This window comes from Mytilus californianus, unplaced genomic scaffold (genome assembly GCF_021869535.1).
Source record: "Mytilus californianus isolate M0D057914Y unplaced genomic scaffold, xbMytCali1.0.p SCAF_8, whole genome shotgun sequence".
Classification (NCBI taxonomy): Eukaryota; Metazoa; Mollusca; class Bivalvia; order Mytilida; family Mytilidae; genus Mytilus; species Mytilus californianus.
This window is the reverse complement of record NW_026262734.1, coordinates 96,252,289-96,273,668: the sequence shown is the minus strand read 5'-3', so window position 1 is coordinate 96,273,668 and position 21,380 is coordinate 96,252,289. Positions and strand designations below refer to the sequence as shown.

At 32.2% G+C, this 21,380-nt stretch overlaps 1 protein-coding gene across 2 annotated transcripts in view; it reads right to left on the bottom strand.

Annotated features, from left to right (window-relative positions):
• Positions 1-10,177: 10,177 nt before the first annotated feature.
• LOC127712726 (uncharacterized) overlaps positions 10,178-21,380 on the bottom strand; it is a 202,813-nt gene continuing 191,610 nt past the window's right edge. The window contains exon 2 of one of the 2 annotated variants that reach the window (XM_052219331.1): positions 10,178-12,022. In XM_052219331.1, the coding sequence (XP_052075291.1) occupies positions 10,336-12,018 (1,683 nt within the window). In that variant the 5' untranslated portion in view covers positions 12,019-12,022 and the 3' untranslated portion in view covers positions 10,178-10,335. The remainder of the gene's footprint in view (positions 12,023-21,380) is intronic. The other variant, XM_052219332.1, reaches the window with a different exon arrangement.

Genomic DNA, 21,380 nt, shown 5'->3' with positions numbered 1-21,380 from the left:
ACCGATTCTCAAGTTCCACGATTATGATCACTTTACCGACATGCAAGTAATCTGTATTGTTTTTTTGCAAATTACAATCACGGAGAAATAAGTCAATCAAAATGTGAACTTCTTGTTCAAGTTGTTGACAAAATTTTGAATGACGTCAGGGACCTTGTGACGTAAGGCAGAGGGAATCGCAACGACGGCCTTGAATAACACGAGTAACTTTTACCAATACACTTTAATTATAGCAATCGATTACAAAACAAAATAGACTTTTTATACTTTGTTTCTGTAATTAAAATGAAAATCTAAAAAATACAAAACTAAACAAATGGACTATTTATCTGCGTTGAATGACCACTAATCACACCTCAAGTCACGCGCTTTCATATGACGTCAGTTCTAAATGTAAACATGGAGACTGCTGATAGATTTCTCGTCACGGAGAAGAAAATGGACAATTCATTGAAGAGTACGCTGTATCTAAATTTTAATATACCAGCAGCAAAACACTGAAATTTCAGGGACTGAATTTTCGGATCTCCCTTGACACCATTGGCAAGTATGGTCTTGAGGAAACGATGATAGTCCGTCGGAAGGGGACGATAAATGGCAGACCCGTGTTAAGAGAGAGTCATATCCCTTGCACGTAAAAGACACTCTTGTAGATTTCGAAAAAGAGCAGGCTAATGCCGCTCCAAGGCAGCACTCGTACCCGCAAAGTGGAAAGGGATTAATATAAGTTGCAATAACTTGTTTCCCAATCCACTATAAGTAGATATGTTTAAACTAAACTAAAACATTGAATGTAAGTTAATTTACCGTAAGTAAACTGTAGCTGTTTTTGTTCATTTTCCACGAATCATACGACCAATATAGCTTCAGAAGTTAGTCCAAATAAAATTATTATTAATATGAAGTCTTGAAAGGCTTTAATATTTTGCTGTAACGGTGTCAAGACGTCATAATTATTGAGATTACAACAAGAGCAGTTGTGGATCTAGTCACAGAAAGAAATTAAAATAGCCTTTCAAGACGTCATAATTATTTGGACTATATGGTGGATCCAGGGGGTGTTCCGGTGGTTGGAACCCCCCTTTTTGTTTGAAAACTAATGCTTTTATATATGGGGACATATGGTATAAATCCTCTCTTGTTATTCATTTTGTTATTTACTGAAAGCATTTAGAGAAGAAAAAAAAAATTGAAATACGATTAGGTATATGCACGGTGATGAATGATGTCCACATGCATTAATTAAAACCCTCATTTTTTAAAAATTAGAAAATTATCCAGATCCTTCAAAATGCCATTCAGTTAACCCTTTCACCTTTTATTCTTTTTAAAAAAACAATTCTTATGGAAACAACTGTCACAGGTTAGTAAGTAAGGGGGTTGAGCATCACAAACATGTTTAACCCTGCCACAGTCTTTATATTCTGTGCCTGTCCCAAGTCAGAAGCCTGCAGTTCATTGGATGTCGTTGGATAGTGTCTGTCGTATTTGTTTTTCGTAAATTGGTTTGACATAAATTATGCCGTCTTCTCTTATTTTTTGTCGGGGTCTTTTATAGCCGACTATTGTTTCATCCATTTCATTTTGATTTTGGTGGACAATTGTCTCAATTGGCATACTACATCTCCTCATTTTTACAAGGAATTTGTATGATGTTCTCCTTGGGTAAACTGTACAGTACATTTGTCACATGATCATGTAGCATACTGCGATGTGTGTATGTAAGAAGCTGTTACTGTAGCAGGGTAATTTATGATAAACTATCAATAAAATCGAACGACAGACAGAAAACGTTTGAAATTAAGTGAGCAAGATAAACCAAAAAAGAAATTATTCAAACAAATTAAACACATATTTATTGCGAAGATCTGGACAGCTCTTGTTTCAAGAGGGTTAAAATTGCAACAATAACTTTTATTAAGGAAATGACATATTTCATTGATCTTCATTCAGATGCATGGCGGCAATAAAACTTTCAAAGGAACGGCTTCAATTTAGCCACCAAGAACCCATATTATAATAAATTCTAAAATCAGTAATTGTGATAATGTTAATATTATGAAGTGTATAATAATATATATAATACGTAGTTTCCATTTCTCGTTTCAGCATTTTTCACGCAGTGGCTATACCTTTCATGTAGCTATTTATGTGTTGCTTATGAATTGAATTGTAACACTTCTTAGTGACTGGACAGGTTAAACCAATGCCTTCCTAGAAAACTACGACTCCTATAAACAGCACCTGACCTGTTAATAAAGAAAAAAAATGGCTTAACTAGAAAAGGACGACACCTAGAAAAAAACATCAATTCTTTGGCATTCCTGCTTGAACGATTAATTTTTACCATTGCATTACTATAAATTCACTGTAATTTTCATATCTAAGCCAATCAATTAAGATATCGACTTGTCAAGACAGATCAAAGCAAATTGTTTAAATAACCGATAATTAAAATACATGTCTTGCATACATACCTGTACATTTAGTTGTATAAAGACACTCCAAAGAAGTTTGTCATATACCATGTTGACATGCAGAGATGCATACACACCGACTCAAAACTTTGCTGTATATACTAAGTATGCATTTTGCCATCTATATCAGAATTTAAGACAGTCTCATTTAATATCCATCGATTACTAACTATGAACATAATGAAAAATGATAGCTTTACAATTTATGTATGAATACAACATGAGTCTTGTTTTGCCAATAGGAAAATGTATGTTAAACTATAAGTCAGTAGAATGCAGGAAATCAGATCTGGTATATGCAACTAAATGAAGGTAAGTGTTCACCGTACACCAGTTTTTTTATGCAAGAATACCGTGAACTGAAAAGGTCAAGCAAATAAACAGTTTATGTTCAAAAGTGTATACATTATAATAGGTCTAAATACAGCACAAACAACATTTTTCAAAAGACCAAAAAAGTGAAAAAGTATATTTTAACAAAACGCATTTGACTAGCAGGTCGAACAACGGATGTTCTTAAACCCTGTTGACTGCCATTGGCGATTGCCAAATAAACGGATCACCAGATGTAACAAGATGAATCTTAACTATTAATTTACTACCAAACAGAAAACAATAAACTTGCGGAAAAGATGGTATACCGCAAACAAAAGGTGCAAAAACTAGTACACCATATCCGAATTTCGACAATTAATGTCTCTTCAGTGATGTTAGGAATCGAAACGGTATTTGGAAGGCCATATAATTTACCCCAATTTAGGATAGACTCTTGAATTTTGAAGAGTCGAAATAGGATGAACGGATCATATAAACCCGAAGGCAAATATAATACAAGCCCAAACGAAAAAAATATAAACAAGTCTAAATTGAAAACAACGTTCAAACCTATGATTGCGTTGGATAAAAACCGCAATTTTTATACGTGTGCATGCAAAACAAATTTCTTGGTAGAGGGGTCTAAATACAGCACATTTTTGAAAAATGTTGTTTGTGCTGTATTTAGACCCCTCTACCAAGACATTTGTTTTGCATGCACACGTATAAAAATTGCGGTTTTTATCCAACGCAATCAGAGGTTTGAACGTCGTTTTCAATTTAGACTTCATTATAATAGGTCGATATACTGACAAACATATCTATAAAATTGAGAATGGAAACGGGGAATGTGTCATAGAGACATCAAACCGACCAAAGAACAAAACACAGCCGAAGGCCATCAATGGGTCTTCAACACAGCGAGAAAATCTGACACCAGGAGGCGTGCTTCAGCTGGCCCCTAAACAAAAATGTGTACTAATTCAGTGATAATGGACGTCAAGCTTTTCTCCAAAACATATAAATGAACTAAGATTAAAAATCATACAAGGCTAACAAAGGCCCATGCATTACACTATTTTTCTCTCTCCCTTTCACAAGATTTTATTACAAAGAGCGGGTCGATATACAGGAATAAACTCCTGTGTGTTCCAGCTAAAAATTGAGATTTTTCTTTCAAAATAAAACGGAGTTGACGGCTATGCATTAGTAATTGTTTACATTAATATCATTCGGCTTTTGATGATGAGATGTCTCTTTCGCAATCATACACCATCTCCTTATTTCGATACAGGTAATGGTTATGCAGACACGAAGAAATGAGAAATGTCACTACATATAAAATGTTTAGCTTTTAGGCATACAGACGTGCCACTACAAACATGTATTTAGAATACTAAGTAAGATTTTAGAATACAATAGGTCTGCATGCAGACAGACCTCGCTGATCAATGCCAAAACGAATAATAATTAAGGTCTGCATACACCAGGTTTTTATGCAGGCATACATACCTGAACTATGCCAAAATAAATGAAATTAAAGGTTCTACATATACCAGATTTGTATGCAGGCATACAGACCTGACAAATACTATTATACGCATAAAGTGAGAGTTTAGCATACGCCAGGTCGGTTTGCTGGCATACAGACTAAGAAATGCCATCTATTATCTCTATTAAAAGTTCAGCATACACCAGATCTGTATTTAGGCATACAAACCTGAGATATGTAAATTTATAAGTTAGATGAGATTTCAACATACACCAGGTCCGTATGCAGGAAAAGAGACCTGACAAATACATGTTGGAGAAAAAATACTGAATTTAGCATAATATTCAATGAAACATCTGAAATAAAGATGAGTAAATGCTATGTTATATATATATTGCAAAAATGGCATAAAAGTATAACAAAAATGCAGAATAAGTAATTTATGTAGTTTTATTGCTTCAAATTTTTCCTAAGTGTTGAAATAGTTCATTCTAGCATCCTATAAAAAAGGGTTATGCTAAAATGGTGTAGTTTTGGACTTGCATTAACAAAAAAGACCCCAAATTTAGCACAAATATTACAAGACAATATAAATAATGCTTATACAGAGACTTTTTAACGCGAAATATGACAATCAAGTCAAAAGATGTAGCTTTTTCGCACAAAAATGAGTAAAGTGGCATATGAGAATTTCTTTTTTAGATGAGAACGTATTAGATATATGCCAATCCGATCCAACAAATCTTTTCATGTAACCCCAAATAACGTTTTATTCGCAAAATTGTCATTTTATTGTGTTTGATTAAACTTAGTTTTGAAATAGTTAAAAAGAAAACAAAAAGAAAACGCAACTCTAATTGAGCATACACTGAACACACCAATATAAAACAGTATGTAACACAAACATAGTTAAATGTATGATAGTTTATCAAATCAAGCAAAATTCGAAACAAAATAGAATACTGTAAGAAGCAAAAATCAATAAACCAAAAAACAAATGTCACATAAAGCTGTATTTAACAAATACCAGATATTTATTGAATATTCGAAAGAAACCAACAGATGTAAATTTAGGAATTCGATATACCTTAAAGATAACCCAAATTCATTGAAATCACTCGTAATATTTCCAACGATTCCAGATTACCTTCGTTATAGACAAATTGTAAGACAAGCTAATTAATAATCATAATAAAAAAAACAACAAATAGTAAGTTTGAATTTTGGCATTTTTTTTTTCATGGATTTATTAGTACAGTTGAACTATAAATCAACCTGCCAACGAATTTGCATCCATCGACAATGTCTCATTAATGTCCAAGATAAAAACATTGAAGGGCAACCATCATATGTTTTCTCCAAATGGCAACTGGGCTACCAGACGCCAACTGTGATAAATTCAGCCATCCAGTAAAACTATTTATTCAGTTCACATTCTGTCCAATCCACGACGCTTCTTTTGACAATATCTAAAAATATACATCAAACAGCAGAAAATATTCTCAAGGGTGGGATAGGTTTTTGTGTTTTTGTGTTGCTTCAGTTCAAATCACGCAATGAACAAATTACGAAAAGCATGCAATTCTATATCAAATAAAAGCGCGAAAACCGCTTATGAAACTATGTAAGTAAAAGAAAGACGATCAAGTCCTTAAAAATTAAAGAAAAGTTAACTCTAGTTTAGCAGACGACAATCTCAATTTATTATTTTGATTTAATGCCTAATGATTAAATCTTATTAATTAAGCACCGTTTAATACTTGACAGTACATTGCACAATAATACCAAAAATACCGTTTTATAAAGATACCAATACAAAACATGAAATGTTTAATTGAAATAATCTTATATTTTTATTTCTAGTTATCTAACAAGGAACTGATAGTCCTTCTCGATAACCCGCCATTTTGAATTGATTGGATAAAAAAAAAAATGATCGATTACTACAATACTATCGAAAATAAAACAATACCTACCTCAAAATCGCCGTTAGTTTTGAGTTTATCAAGATAGAGATAACGTAATAACCCTCAGTTTGTAAGTTTTCATTTGTATGGCGTCATGTTAAGCCATGACGTTTTTCGCCAAAATCATTCATTAAGTTTCGCGGAATTTTATTCTATTTCAAATTTATACATTTGTTCAAGCTCTAACGTATTATTTCTTTTTGTATACATTAGAATCGTAATAACAGTACTGTAATTGAAGAGTTGCCACCGTCAATTTTGATTTGACTGTCGCAAATTTCCGTTTTACTGTTTCCGCTACGCGTCGCAGGTAAAAATATATTTGCGACCGTCAAATCGCCAATTGACGGTGGCAACTCTTAAACTACAGTACTGTTATTCCTAAATAACTTTCTTGAACAATTTTGGTATTGTATGCCTTTTTGTCGAGTCTGCAAAATTTGGAAAATATTCATTTAGATTTTCCCGTATTTTACTGATTTTACTAGTTATTTTATAGTTAACAAGTAGATACAGTCTTGGGTTAAAGTGTGTAACACATTAATTACTCTGTCATTCCTTCATACAATTTAATGTTACTTTTGCAGATGTTTTTTTATGATTAAGATATAATGTCTGAAGCAAACTTTTGAAAATAAATTTTTTTCATTTTCAGTATTTTTTTTATAGATGGACGCAGTTTGTTACAGTTAACATTAAGAGACAGCTCTGAAAAATTAAATTATGATTTTTTTTGTTCAATCATTAATGAAATTAAAATATTGAAATAATAATTCGATATAAGCAGCCAGTATGGTTCAATTTTGTCAAAATAAGCTAAGAAACATTGATGTTGACCTATTCACTTGCAAGTGAATAATTCGACCTCATTGAATCCGTATTCATGTGAACTTCAATTTAACACCTTAGCTAGAGATGGATTATGCATGATTGATGCGTGTTAGGCTATCAAAAGAAAAGAATGTCAACATTGAAAGTGAAACAAAGGTAAATCATTTGATTGACTGATTCGATCCACAAAAAATCATTCTTATACAGGTAAAATCGAACCTTAACATATTTTTATCATTAAAATTGAAATCAAACAGACATAGAAAAATCCATTTGCACGAGGTCTATATATCTGTTTATATTTATGTTAATGTTTATATCGGGTTTTTCGGGGGCACTCGATTGTTAATTAGATGGCGTCTAGACTAAAATACACACGAAACAAAGTTACATATTATCGAGCATATGACCTGTAAATTGTTTATTTTAGACTTTTTATAATGTGGATGAATGTTTTACATTGTTTTAAATCTTATATGAGAATTTGAGTCAAATCGGTGAACATGAATTTGACAGCTAGTGCCCCTTTAACACGACAAAGAAATAGCACCCAAAAGAAAGTTTTTTTTGGGTTCTGTATTTTACTGATAAATGGACTCAATTATTTGGTCAACATTACACTTTCACACTGACAGCACCCAATACTGACGAAACACAGGGTTCCGCAGAACCCATAACGATTTGTTAAAATAATATTCATGGTTCCAAATAATTGTAGAAGTGTAAAAGATGCCGTTAAGTGACGAGTTTCTGATACGTTGATAAGTGATCACAAAACATTATAACATTTACAATAGGCGTTTTTTTTATATATGTTCCTAATATAGAAATCCTGTGACTGATATAAATTTTAGGGAAATAGCCATATATAAGTGTTTTATACTTCAGATGTACCGAGAGACCGTATCAATGATATTTCATGTCACCTCAATGGAGAAAAATAATAGCATAAACTTTTCAAAGTCACAAATATGTCACATAAATGAGTGATTACATTTATTGAATATACAAATACTATAAGAGCTATAATATACGTATCTTTACAAAATTTTAACTTTGGAAAGTAAAGCCAGTCTAAATCGTTTATTCCGAGATCAAAAGAAGTAATTTGGTCAAACAAAATTAAATTTTAATATAGAAATATTATAGCGATAATCAATTATATCTTTATTTTGTAAGAAAGTAACTTTGAACTAAATTTGTTTTTTAAATGATATTCAGATTAAAAGATTAATTGAATTAAATTTTTCAGACATGATTTTGGTTTAATGATCAGAAATGCAACATAAGTTTGTTTGAACATCAAATTACACACATTAATTTGAATAATTGTGAATAAAAAAGACATGGCAATTGATATTCGATTGCACTTAACATATTATTATTCAATATGTGTCTCCTTAACTACTTAATATTTTCCTATGAAAAAAATTGGCAGCAAAAACTAAGAAGTGGCTTATAAATTGATGCGTTAAGTTAGTCACATGTGAACATGCAGCCTATCCAGGTAAGAAAGCAAGTTGTCAGGTTGACATCATTATACACAAATGCGTTTCCATTCTCATTAGCAACCAAACGTTTTTTGTTCGATTGGTCGTACTCCACAGCTGATGGATGAAATAGTCCATCTTTCCCAGATAATAGTTTTCTATGGTGTCTGCCATCTACGAGATAACAATCTATTTTGTTTTACATGAAAAATTCCGTGTAATGATCGTACAATACCTTCTATTGAATAAATATCACATTCGAGACAACCTGTATTTCACAAAAAGATTTGAGAACCTTGTGAACCAACTATGCTCCTCTCATTGCCGACTTTTCCCTTTATTTATACGATATACAATTCATACAGTAACTTCTTAGAAAGAATAAAAAGAAGCTAGCACTATCATTTAACTTTACGTTCCGCCATATAGATGCAGCACTCTCACTAAATAATTCGAAGTTCGATGACTATGTTGACATCAATTCCCTTGAACTTGAAACATACTTCATTAGACAGCCTGTCTATCCTATAACTTGATTTACATCAAGAAATTGATAACAAAGGTAGGAGAATAAAAGCTTCAGGAGCACCTGAATCATCACTGTTTTATTTTTGAATATATTTTTGTGTTTTATTTGTAATGTTGATTGGTTTTTAAAACAGTCTTTTCTGAATTGTGTTGACAATCTTCGACTTATGTTTCATTTGCCTGTTTGATATATTTTCATGTCTTTCATTCCAGGGATTATATTTCCTATCATGATTTCCTTTAAAGAGGGTTGATGTTGACAAGGAAGCTATTACACTAAGAGATCCAAATGGTGAAGTTGAAATTATTTTGCGGTAAATTTTACAGACGCCATCACGATTTGATTGACCGTTTTATGGAATATCTGTTTCACAGATGACGATGGATATGTTCCAATTATAATACACACAATGCCGAATGTGACCTATCGAATAAGACTTATTACCGGGTTTGTACTTACATGAGCAACATGACGGGTGCGACATGTGAATTAGGATATGCGTACCCTTCTGGATCACCTGGGATCACTCCTGGTTTTTGGTGGGGTTCGTGTTGTTCAGTCTTTAGTTTTCTCTGTTGTAATTTTTGTATTGTTGTTTTTCTTTTTTTTTTTGCCATGGCGTTTTCATTTTATTTTCTACTTATGATTTGAATGTCCCTTTGGTATCTGTCGTCTCTCTTTAATAAGGACACATATTTTAATACGCTGAAAAATATATCATTAATTTAATATAATTTCATACTGGTATTTGGAATTGCCTTCATTATTAATATAACGGATCTGGGATACTGTAAATTGTAAGAAAAATACCTTTTTTAATTTTTATAATGTTTAAAATTTCATTTTAGAAAAAAAACAACATCTATAAACATTTAAAATTTTGAACGCTTTGTTGGCTTTATGTCTCAAATTTGTTTAAATCATATTACAAAGTCTATACCAAAGTCTATACCACCTCCCGACTAGCTCGAAACCAAAACTTAATACTAAACTTAATTAATCCTCATACGACATTATACACGAATGCGTGTTGACCCTTTTATGCGATTCAAGGATAACAATATGCCAGGTTTAAGTTTTGCAGTACATTTATTAAAACAAAATAAGCTTAAGAATTTTACTTAGATGTCACGAAACCCTAAACTAAATATACTTTGTCGACTGAAAGAGAATCCACATGTGACAAGCATTATTACGAGAACTGAAATATGAATTAGATGGTATTAAACAACGCTTATATAACATCATACACGAAAGCGTTTGAATCTTCATTGGTAACTAGTAGTTTATTGTGCGATCGGTCGTACTCTACAGCGATTGGAAACATCAGTCCATCTTTCTTCGATAATAGTTGTCTATGGTGTTGGCCATTTGGGGAGATAATGACCACATTGTGAGAAAATGCTCCCGCTACATATACATTCCCATCATTGTCGACAGATATACCGAATGGATAGGACAGAGTACTGCTTTCGCTAAATGTCCACAGTGTGTTACCATGGATATCACAACAGGTGACATTGTGATTTTTTTCGTTTGTATAGAACAGCTTGTCGCCGTGGGTTGCTACGTTAGCCTGACTTGACATTTTACTAGTGGTGATATTGGTTATAGATTCATCACTGAGACTGATCATCTTTAGTCCCTTCTTACTAGCACAATAAATCAACTTTCCATCTTTGAATGTTACTCCGTGATTGGCGGAATTGACGTTCAATGTTTTTTTCACTTTTCTGTTTTCGACATCGATTATGCTGATCTGTTTTGAATTTGTAGTTCCACCTGATGTAACAGCTACAGAAGTTTCTCCTATATAAACTACGTCCCAAACGGGCCCAATTGTGTTAAGATTAAAATCAATTGAACCGTCTGGCTTGAAAAACATTACTCTGCCAGTATGAAACGAAAATACCCTTTTACCATCAGGGAGAAAGGTACACCCTCGAACGTTTGAAAAGTTTGTTTGTATTGTTTGCATTAATTTTAGACTAACATTATCAAACTTATTTGTTCGAGGAGGTACAATTATCTGTGCTTGTTTATTTCTCCTTTTCTGGATGGGTATATTACATGCACTGGAACTCACAATTATCTCTCCAAACGTCTTCATGGAAGTGGTTAATTCCTGCAATGCTGTTTCTATAGTACACGATATATTGATTTGATGCATTTGTTCGCCTTTGTAGATTGATTGAATATAACTCTCTTCTTTAACAATATCTTTTTCTATTTGTTTCATCGCAATAAATGATTGTAAATCCGATGCATATCGCTTTGTATTTTCGATATTAACTTTGTATTCGAAAATCTCCTTTTCTCTGTGCAATAATGACGTCAGTAGTTTTCGGATTTTGCTACTTTCTTTTTCTTCCACCACTTTAATTTCTTTTAAAATATCATTTTGAAGTTTATCAAGATTTTCATTTATTTTGTTTCGAAATTGCTGAACTTCCAATTCAACAATCTTTCTCTTCTTTGCAAGTGATTCTAAATTTTCCTCACGATTCATACGTAATCTTTTGATATTCTCGGCGGTTTCTGACAAGGTATTTTCGATTTCCTGAAACGCAGTTGACGATTTTACATTGTGTATCATATTCCTGATATCAGTTAAATCTTTGCAGTCGTTGTGATCCTCGACACATTTCCTACAGCATGGACAATCGTGTTTTCTACAGAAAAGGTCGTATTTTTCATTATGTTTGTTGCAAAATTGCGCTATTTGCAAAATATTTGCTGGTATCTTCATATATTCAGTAATTTTGATCGTTTCATGATTTCGTGAAATCTTAGAAAAGCTGTGATGTTCCTTACAATCTTCACAAAGTCCTTCATCACATTCGGAACACCAGACTACTGATGGTTTGGTAACGTGACGATGATCACAGACACCACATACACGAACGTTACTGGCCATGCTTCTGTATAAAATGTAAAATGAAGTAAATATAAAACCGTACTAATAAAGTTTTCATTTTTTTGTTTTTTAAGTCAATTCTTTTTTCAGTCTGAACTCTTGAGTGTTTATCCGAATCTTTATCTATTTCTGTTCAATTGTGAATTAGAAGTAAACCTATGTGTATATGTGTGCAATTGTTAAAAAATCAATTCATCTCGATACTTAAACGAACAAATTACAAATGAAAAACAATTTTCAGCAATGTTTTCATTTACACCATTGCTAAGATAGACAAACGGTGCCGTTTAATTATTCTGCGTAATTATACGTTTTTGTCCTGCAGCTATTTCCAAAGATTAACTGACATTCAGTTGCGGATTTACTGGGGGCACAGGGGGCATGTACCCCCTCCCCAGTCCAGGTCATCAAAAACATTTCTAACATAATTTTATTGCTACTGAATCTGCTTATCTAGAACTGAAATGAACATACATCTTCATTTAACATCTCGAAATGGTCTTTGACTAACCCCAGCGTCAACATGCGTGATTGATGACAAATTATCGGTGGGTTTGTAAATATTGACACCTGTGTGTAATGTCTCTTATCAAGAGAGTTTATGTAAATTACATGTACATGTTAATTTGATTACGTCGAATATTTTTATTTGTTTTTATTACAATATCATAGATAAAGATCGATTAACAGGTGAAATCTTCTTATCAGGAAAGAAATTACTAACTGCAATCTGTGTTTTGAAAGAATATGTACAAATAGATGTTTAATAACAAGAATGTTGGTATTGATATATAAAATATGTCTTCATATCAATATAATGACATGACCATTTCTAGTGAATTTATTATTTTTCGAAACTGTCTTTTTTGTGACTTTACTCAACATCAAACTATTTTTCTCCAATATCGTACAAGATTTTTTTTTGTAATAATGAATGTCGTATTTCTTTTCTCTCTGAAGCTTATTTCATAGGAAACCAAAAATTTGTTTAAAAAAAACCTAATTTGCCATCTCCACTTTTCACAAAAAGGGATTGGATTGACATTGTCTAGTACAGTGAACATCTCTAAACCGGTCCCTCTGAATACCGGTTCTCCCCCCATACCGGCCAAATCAAGAAGTCCCGGCCCATTTGCATTCAATTAAAAGGTCATGTAACCTTATAAAACCAGCACCCCTTTAAACCGGATACCGGCCGATATTTTTGTATTTAGTTAATCAAAATCAATAAAATTCACCCTCATTGACATCTTTTTGTATCTGCTGTGTACATTCAATACTAGTAATAAAACCCTATTGTATTTTATAAGACATACTTTTAAAGTTTATCTTGGACTTATACATCTATCTATTAGTCCAAAGATTCATTAATATATATTATGAATATTTTTCAAGTTTCAATTACCATGTAGGAGGCTATGAATGGGTGCCCATTTATGAAGGTATGGAGGAGGTTTACAGATAAGAGAATAATGGGCAAAAATGTCAAAACGAATATTTAATTTTGGTTTCATTGACACCCTTCCCCCCTACCCCCGCCACATACCATGGTTATTGATCCGCCCCTGCCGGCACTCCATTAGGCAAAATATTTTTTATCAAGAAAACAGCCAGTCAAACAATAAATAGACTGATTTTTATAAGCCTTCAAACTTTCATTGTCCCGAGGGTTTAAGATAAGGTAAAATGTGTCCTAAGAAAAAAACCGTTGCTACGAAGTTGTTTTAGTTTTCATATCCACATTTGTCTTTGTATGTTATATAACAATTAAATCCATCTTTATGACAACTGGATATTTTCTGTAGCCTTATATTAGTTTTACAAATTGAGTGTTTTCGATGACTGATAAATAATCAAATGACATGATGATATATCACAAAATTGCCTTGACTGTCGACTATAACAAAACTTTCAGGTGAAGGTACATTGAATTGACGGACAATATGACGACAGAATAACCGGTAATGCGTAGTCGAATGACTAAATATGATAATATACGGGTCAATCTACTTATTAGTGTTTTTATAATTTCAATCTAGATGAATATTTACATAATATATAATTTACAATTCAAATCAAATGTAAACATGTTGGAGACCTATATAGGCTATAGGCACATAACCTCCAAAAGTGGACCGTACTTAACGCAACACAATACAACAAATCTTATTACATTCCGTTTAATTAGTTTAAAATATTATTAATATAACACAATTTTCTCTGAATCTATCAAGGGTCTGCCAAAAACAACAAAAACCTTAACCTAATACTTATAAATCTATCATCTCCAAAATTTGTACAAGTGAACTAAAACTTCTCCAACTGTACTGAATACTCTCCAAATATTCTCAAATCTTTGTTACAAAACAAAACATAAAAATCATAAAAAGGAAATACTACATGACATAGAAAACATTTTTAGCTAATATTAATTGCAAGATAGCCATTTGACTTCATGACTTTAACAGACGGTAACCAAAACTTTAGTTTAATGTAGACAAATTTAGAGTATTATGTAGACAAAACACGCATACAGTTGATATTTTGAAAGGACTTTTTTTTTATCTATTGCTGTTCTAAAAATGTAACAAACACGACGTATTACTTTAAGTGGCTCATTAGGATACCTACTGTCCCATTTCAGTTCCCATGTAGAAGGTACCAGACAAACTGCATAGAAAAGATATCACAAAGACGAATCAGACGACTGGTTGCAAAAAGGGAAATTGAAACATAATTAAACTCAAACACAAACTTTAACATGGACTCCACGTCGAATGTTTTTCAACATTCGGAAAGAAGAATAGGCAGAAACGACATAGATATTATTCTGTGTGAGCGATGTCAAAGGACAGCAACAAGGCACAAAGAAACAAAAAGATATATTGAACTTATCAACACAAAAGGTGAAAAAGGCAATGTATTGAACCAAAATTGTAGGAAAAGTTTACTTAAATAGATAACTTATCACGTATGGGAAGTAGCAAAAAACATTTTGCTACAGGTTCAACGTAAAATCGACAGTTAAAAACAAATAATGCCTCAGATTTACCTCTTTTGCTCTTCAAAACCAAAACGATCAAGAAGGAAGTTGATAAGTCATGTGATCATTAACATTATATTTATAGTATCTCTAAGGCGGTAAACCAAAACAAGTCATAATTCGAATATTGGTTATATTTAAATTTTACGGGTATCGTTTGTAAAGCTGTGGTTGAAAATATGTATTTACACAGAGTTTGTCTAAGAAATTTATGATTGTTTTTGACTACTTGATATCAATAAATTATTCACACAAATCAAATGTGCATATGATAACACGAACCATAAACATTTAAATTAATCAAGGTTCAATACATTTGCCTTCCACCTAGGTAAATCCACACAATTTATAAAAATTATTAAAACAGTTTGACCTAATTATGGTTCAGATTTCACGGTTATGTTGTTATGTGGTTGAATTTATTGTTAAATGTATTGTCGAGGCTAAATAATAAAAAAGGGGGGTTGATCTTATACAATTAACTTAATTATACAAGAAGAAAGCTTGAATACAAATTCAATTCAAATTCAAAAGCTTTATTTAAAGTCGGCATGTTACATAATCTAACACGAGCTTTTATCAACGACAAATACATACATTTACACAATAAACCTACACAATACCGATATTAAAGGATAAAACTCATCAAACACATATTCCATGCACAGTTAAGTACGGCAGAACTAACTTAATTATACATTATAAAAATGTATGAGCACGAAACTAAAAGTAGCCTTAAAGCAGCAGCATTAAACATTAAAGCACAGCAATTACAAATTAAACACAAAAAAAAGACTGGAAGTATAATAAGCAGCACTTATACATGTACCTATTATTGATAGAAAGTTGCATGCTCCTATGAATAACATAACAATATACATATACCCTACCTCTATATTTGTTTTTACCAAAACCAAAGTCCTAAATCTTGAAATAGACCTGATGATTGCGGTTTACATCGCATCTTAAAATAATACTGATATCTGCTAAATTCAGATATTTTTGATAGAACAGTATGTTAGATATAATTTCCTTTGTCCTTATGATTTATAAAGCTGCTTAAATAGCTGCTAATTATTGCAGTGGCTCATTTCTATCATTCAGTAAATATCCCCCGGAGTTAAATGAACGCAACTATTTCAACAGGAAAGCTTTAAACTCCCCGTTGTTTAGAATTGACCACATTATTAGTTACAACTGATAAATAACAACGAAACGAATATTCCCACTCCCTCATTGAAAGTTGACCCTGGATGGATTTGACTATTCGGTTTCGGTTGACAAATATATACCTCCTGTCAAATATCCATAGCTTCCCCAAAGAATGTTAAGGTTAAGGATGAGGTGAGTCTAGAAAAAAAAACTGTTTTCTGTTGCTCAATCTTTTGTTTTCCTATGTTGTGTTTTGTGTACTGTTGTATGTTTGCATTTTTTCTTTTTAGCCATGGCGTTGCCATTTTTGTTTTTGACTTGCGAGTTTGAATGTTACATTGATGTCCTTCGCCTCTCTTTTTTAAACGCACGAAATTTATAAACTGTTATATTAATTTACAGTATATTCACCGAAACGAAAATTGAATATTTATTGTTTCTTATGTAAGCAAATTAAATGATTATTTTTTTTTGTTTTTTCCTTTTAGTCCCTGTAACTTCCCAGTCATTTCTATTATTTGTTTGTTCAATTCTTTATTCATCACCATGATTTTGGTAGATGCATTATATGCGCATCTAGCAATAAGTCAAAAGGATGAAGTGTTAATATTTCGCCCTGTTATAATCCATGACCTAGAGTGTGTTGTATTGGGTGTCTTCATCGTTAGACAGTTCAAGTGGCAGTTGAGGTAGTTAATCTCAGAAAGGTACAATTGAAATTTAAAACTGAAACATAGATGATTAAATGCATGTATGTTATATTTGAAGGTGTTAACCGACATTTGTAGTGTTCAGGCTTGAATATAGAAATGAAAACCTTAGCAAATTGAATGCATTAACATTCATAAAGATTTTTGATGATGTTTTGTTTAAAGAAAACATATCCTCTTTTCAACACTTTTCATAAGATAAATATGTTTGTGTCCATTCAATCATCGGACGAAGAGATCTTTGATAAAAACATCCATCATGACATATTCACTTAAAATAGTTCGTTAATTGAATATGCTGGCAAATTAGGAGCAGATAAGCAAAGTTTCATACTGTGTTCCCTTTGAAATTCTACTTTGACTTTGAATTTCAATGCGTGTTCGTGAAAAACGTTTTAATTATTTTACAATCTTCAACTGTTTTATTGGAAGGTACTCATGCAGTAGAATAGCCGATGATGACAGGACGTTGAAATTAAAAAATGTTTCCCATCAACAGTTTCATATAATATATATAAACCAAAAAACAACACCAATATTAAAAAAGGAAACCTCAAATATAAGTATCTATAGATAGTTAATTTATTACAACATAGACTGCGTTTAGATGCACCCCAATTTTGTATATATATTTTCTTATAACATAAAAGGTTAGGTCAAGCTTATTATTCATTGTCAAAAGAATCCTTACGATTTAAATTGTCGTTTGATATAACGTTAAACATTTTCAATTAACACCAGAATTACTTTAAGTGAAATTAAATTCTGATGACAAATTCATGAATACAGTCAAACCATTTTGACGGCCCGTTTGTCAAATTGCAGCATTTAGGTTTGCTGCAAAGAAGTTGTTAAACTGGTATTTGGATTTTTTTCATTATCAATATAATAGATTTATGAAACGGAAAAATTAAAGAAAAAAATCTTTTGATTTTTTTATCATGTTTAAAGTTTCCATTTGAAGTGAAAAACACTTTTCAATATTTAGGTTAACGGACGCGTTGTTAGCTTTCTGTCTCAAATCTGTTTAAGTCATATTACACAGTGTAAACCACCAGTTGAAACTAGATTTAATTACTCCACAGCTGTTGGAAAGTTCAGTCCATCTTTCTTCGATAATAGTTGTCTATGGCGATGGCCATCTGGGGAGATAACGACCAAATTGTGAGAATGTGTTCCCGCTACAATTATACATTCGTATCATTGTTGACAGATATACCGAACGGATAGCTCAGGGCACTGCTCTCGTGGAATATCAACATTATGTTACCATGGAAATCACAACAGATGACATTGTGATTTTCCTTGTTTGTGTAAAACAGCTTGTCACCGTAGGTGAATACGGTACCCTCACTTGACATTTTACTTGTGGTTATACTGGTTATAGATTCATCACTGAGACTGATCATCTTTAGTCCCTTCTGTATAGCACAATAAATCATCTTTCCATCTTTGAATGTCTCTCCGTGATTGGTGGAATTGACGTTCGAAACGTTTTTTTACTTTTCTGTATTGAACATCGATTATATTGATCTGCTTTGAGGCAGAAACATCTACAGAAATATCACCAATATATACCACGTCCAAAACAGGCCCAATTTTGTTCAAATCAAAATCATATGAACCATCCGGCTTTAAAACCCGTATTTGATCGGTGGTACAACATGAGAAAATCATTTTACCATCAGGGAGGAAGGTACACCCCCGAACGTTCGACAGCTTTGTTTGTATTGTTTGTTTTTGATTGAGACTAACATTATCGAAATGATTTGTTGAAGGAGGTACAATTATCTGAGCTTGTTTATTTCTCCTTTTCTGAATGGATATAGTACCAGCACTGGAACTCACGAAAATCTCTGCAAACGTCACCAAGGAAGTGGCTAATTCCTACAATGCTGTATTCATCGTACACGATATATCTGTTTGATGCATTTGTATGTTTTTGCCGATCGATTGGATATAACTCTCTTCTTTAATAATATCTTTTTCAATGTGTTTCATTGCAATGAATAGTTGCAGGTCGGAGGCATATCGCTTTGTATTTTCAACGCTATCTTTGCATTCCAAAATCTCCTTTTCTCACTGCATTAATGACGTCAGTAGTTGTCGAATTTTAGTACTTTCCTTTTCTTCCACCGCTTTAATTTCCTTCAATATCTCATCTTGAAGTTTATCAAGATGTTCATTAATTTTGTTTCGAACTTGTTAAATTTCCAATTCAATAATCTTTTTCTTCTTTGCAAGTGATGCTAAGTTATCCTCGCGATTTATACGGACTCTTTTGATATTCTCGGCGGTTTCTGACAAGGCGTGTTCGATTTCCTGGAAGGCAGTTGAAGATTTACCATTGCTGATCATGTTCCTGATATCAGTTAAATCTTTACATCCGTTGTGATCTTCTAAATATTTCATACAGAATGGACAGTCGTGTTTTCTACAGAAAAGTTCGTATTTCTCGCTATGCTTGTTGCAAAACTGTGCTATTTACAAAATCGTTACAGGTAGCTTCACATATTCATCAATGGGAACTATTTCATGATTTCTCGTTGCCGTGCGAACACTGTGATGTTCCTTACAATCTACACAAAGTCCTTCAACACATTCGGAACACCAGACTACTGATGGTTTGGTAACATGACGATGATCAAAAACACTACACACACTCAATTCTGGAATGTTGTATCAAATAAATGTAAGAATGCACTCAAATTAAAACTTTTTTATTCTTTAAAAATATTGTTGAAATAGAACACAGTCCGTTTTTAATGATTTATTCATCACGTTTGTAACCTGAAACTAATACTCAAGTTTTAGTAACTAGCCATGCTACAAATATATTCATTAATAGATGTGTCCTAAAGGTTGGGTGTCTGTTTGACTTTGAATTAGCTATGTACGCAACAGAATTTTGATACAGTACAAAGTTTATTTTTATGTTTGCATAGTAATTTCCAAATACAAAATGTATTTATGTCCCATAGAAATAAGCTATTCGACACACAGAGTCACAATGCATTATGGGCAACTATAAGTTACTATGACTTAAAAGTACGTGGGATTTGGTTGAAAAGTGTCATTTTGTATTGTATCTCGGAATCGCATGTTAATTGTTTCTGTTCATCTAATGTAATACTAGTACATGCTTTTTATATAGCAAACTCTTTAATTTGCAATTTTGTTACAGTTACAGACACAATAAGTATTTGCAATAAAATAATTTTAATACAACATTCAGTGCATGTTGTAACACTTAAACATTTTTTGATACTCTTTGAGGGCGTACAGCATGCAGCTTTAGTTTTTTGGACAATGGTACTTTTATTGACTTTTACAGTCCTTTGCAACATTAGGATGAAGTTAAATAAGAACAAATCTTCTAATATCAAGTGTCAAAACAAAACAATAATAAATGTGGGGACATTTCACTGATATTTGACAGTCGCATTTCTACTTTCACGAGATAAATTAAAATTCAGAAGCCTCCCAATGACGAAATCTGAATAAAAGTTCAACTTATCGTCATTTTGCTGTTTGTGTCCTTTGGTTTCTGTCTCATGAAAGAATGGCTGAAATATCTGTTTATTTGTCAATATCATAATTGGCTACGGTTCGAGTATTTGAAACACTCTTTTCTAAGGACTAAATAAATTGTTCGTTTATCTTAGCATATAACTATTATTTTATGTCCTGTTTTAACATGTTATCAAATATGAAGAAAAAGTAAGAAGAATTTTTCTTCGTCGATTTGTGAACAATTTCGCAGTAAGTTAGTAAAAAAAAGTGTTCTCGGTAAATAATGCAACTCGTACATTAGATTGACTTATGACCAAGGATAAATTTGGTTAATATTATGAAAACAAGCAATAATACTGGCGGGAACATTAGTAGGAAATTATGCCAACCAGTATAAAGCAGTATACCCGTTCTGTTGAATTTGGACATCAATCCGATATGGATTATTACAATTACCGAAAATGTTGCATCACATACTGCAGTCAATATTTAGTCAAGTTTCATTTTGCAATACATATCCGATGCAGTTCTCGCAATAAAAAAAACCACATCTGAGTAATTTCTAAATTTACACATGTTACAGTAGTTGGACAAATTGATTTGAAATGAGCAGAAAATAATTTTTCATTTACTATTATATTTCTGAATTTTAAACCTAATTTGTCTTGTGTGCATTATAGAACAGTTCACGAAGAACTGAAAAGAATCACTTCTGATGAGTGACATCATTATGACATCATAATGAAGATGTTATATAACTATGTAATATTCTGACAAAATATAAAAATAAGAAAATGAGGTTTTATTAACATTGAGACATATCTCTACCAGGGACCAAACGAAACAGAAGTTAACAGCTATAATATATATATGATGAATTATTTAAGTTAAATTTATCGATATATATACCAAAAACAAGGGGTTTGTTTGAATATACCAGAAGG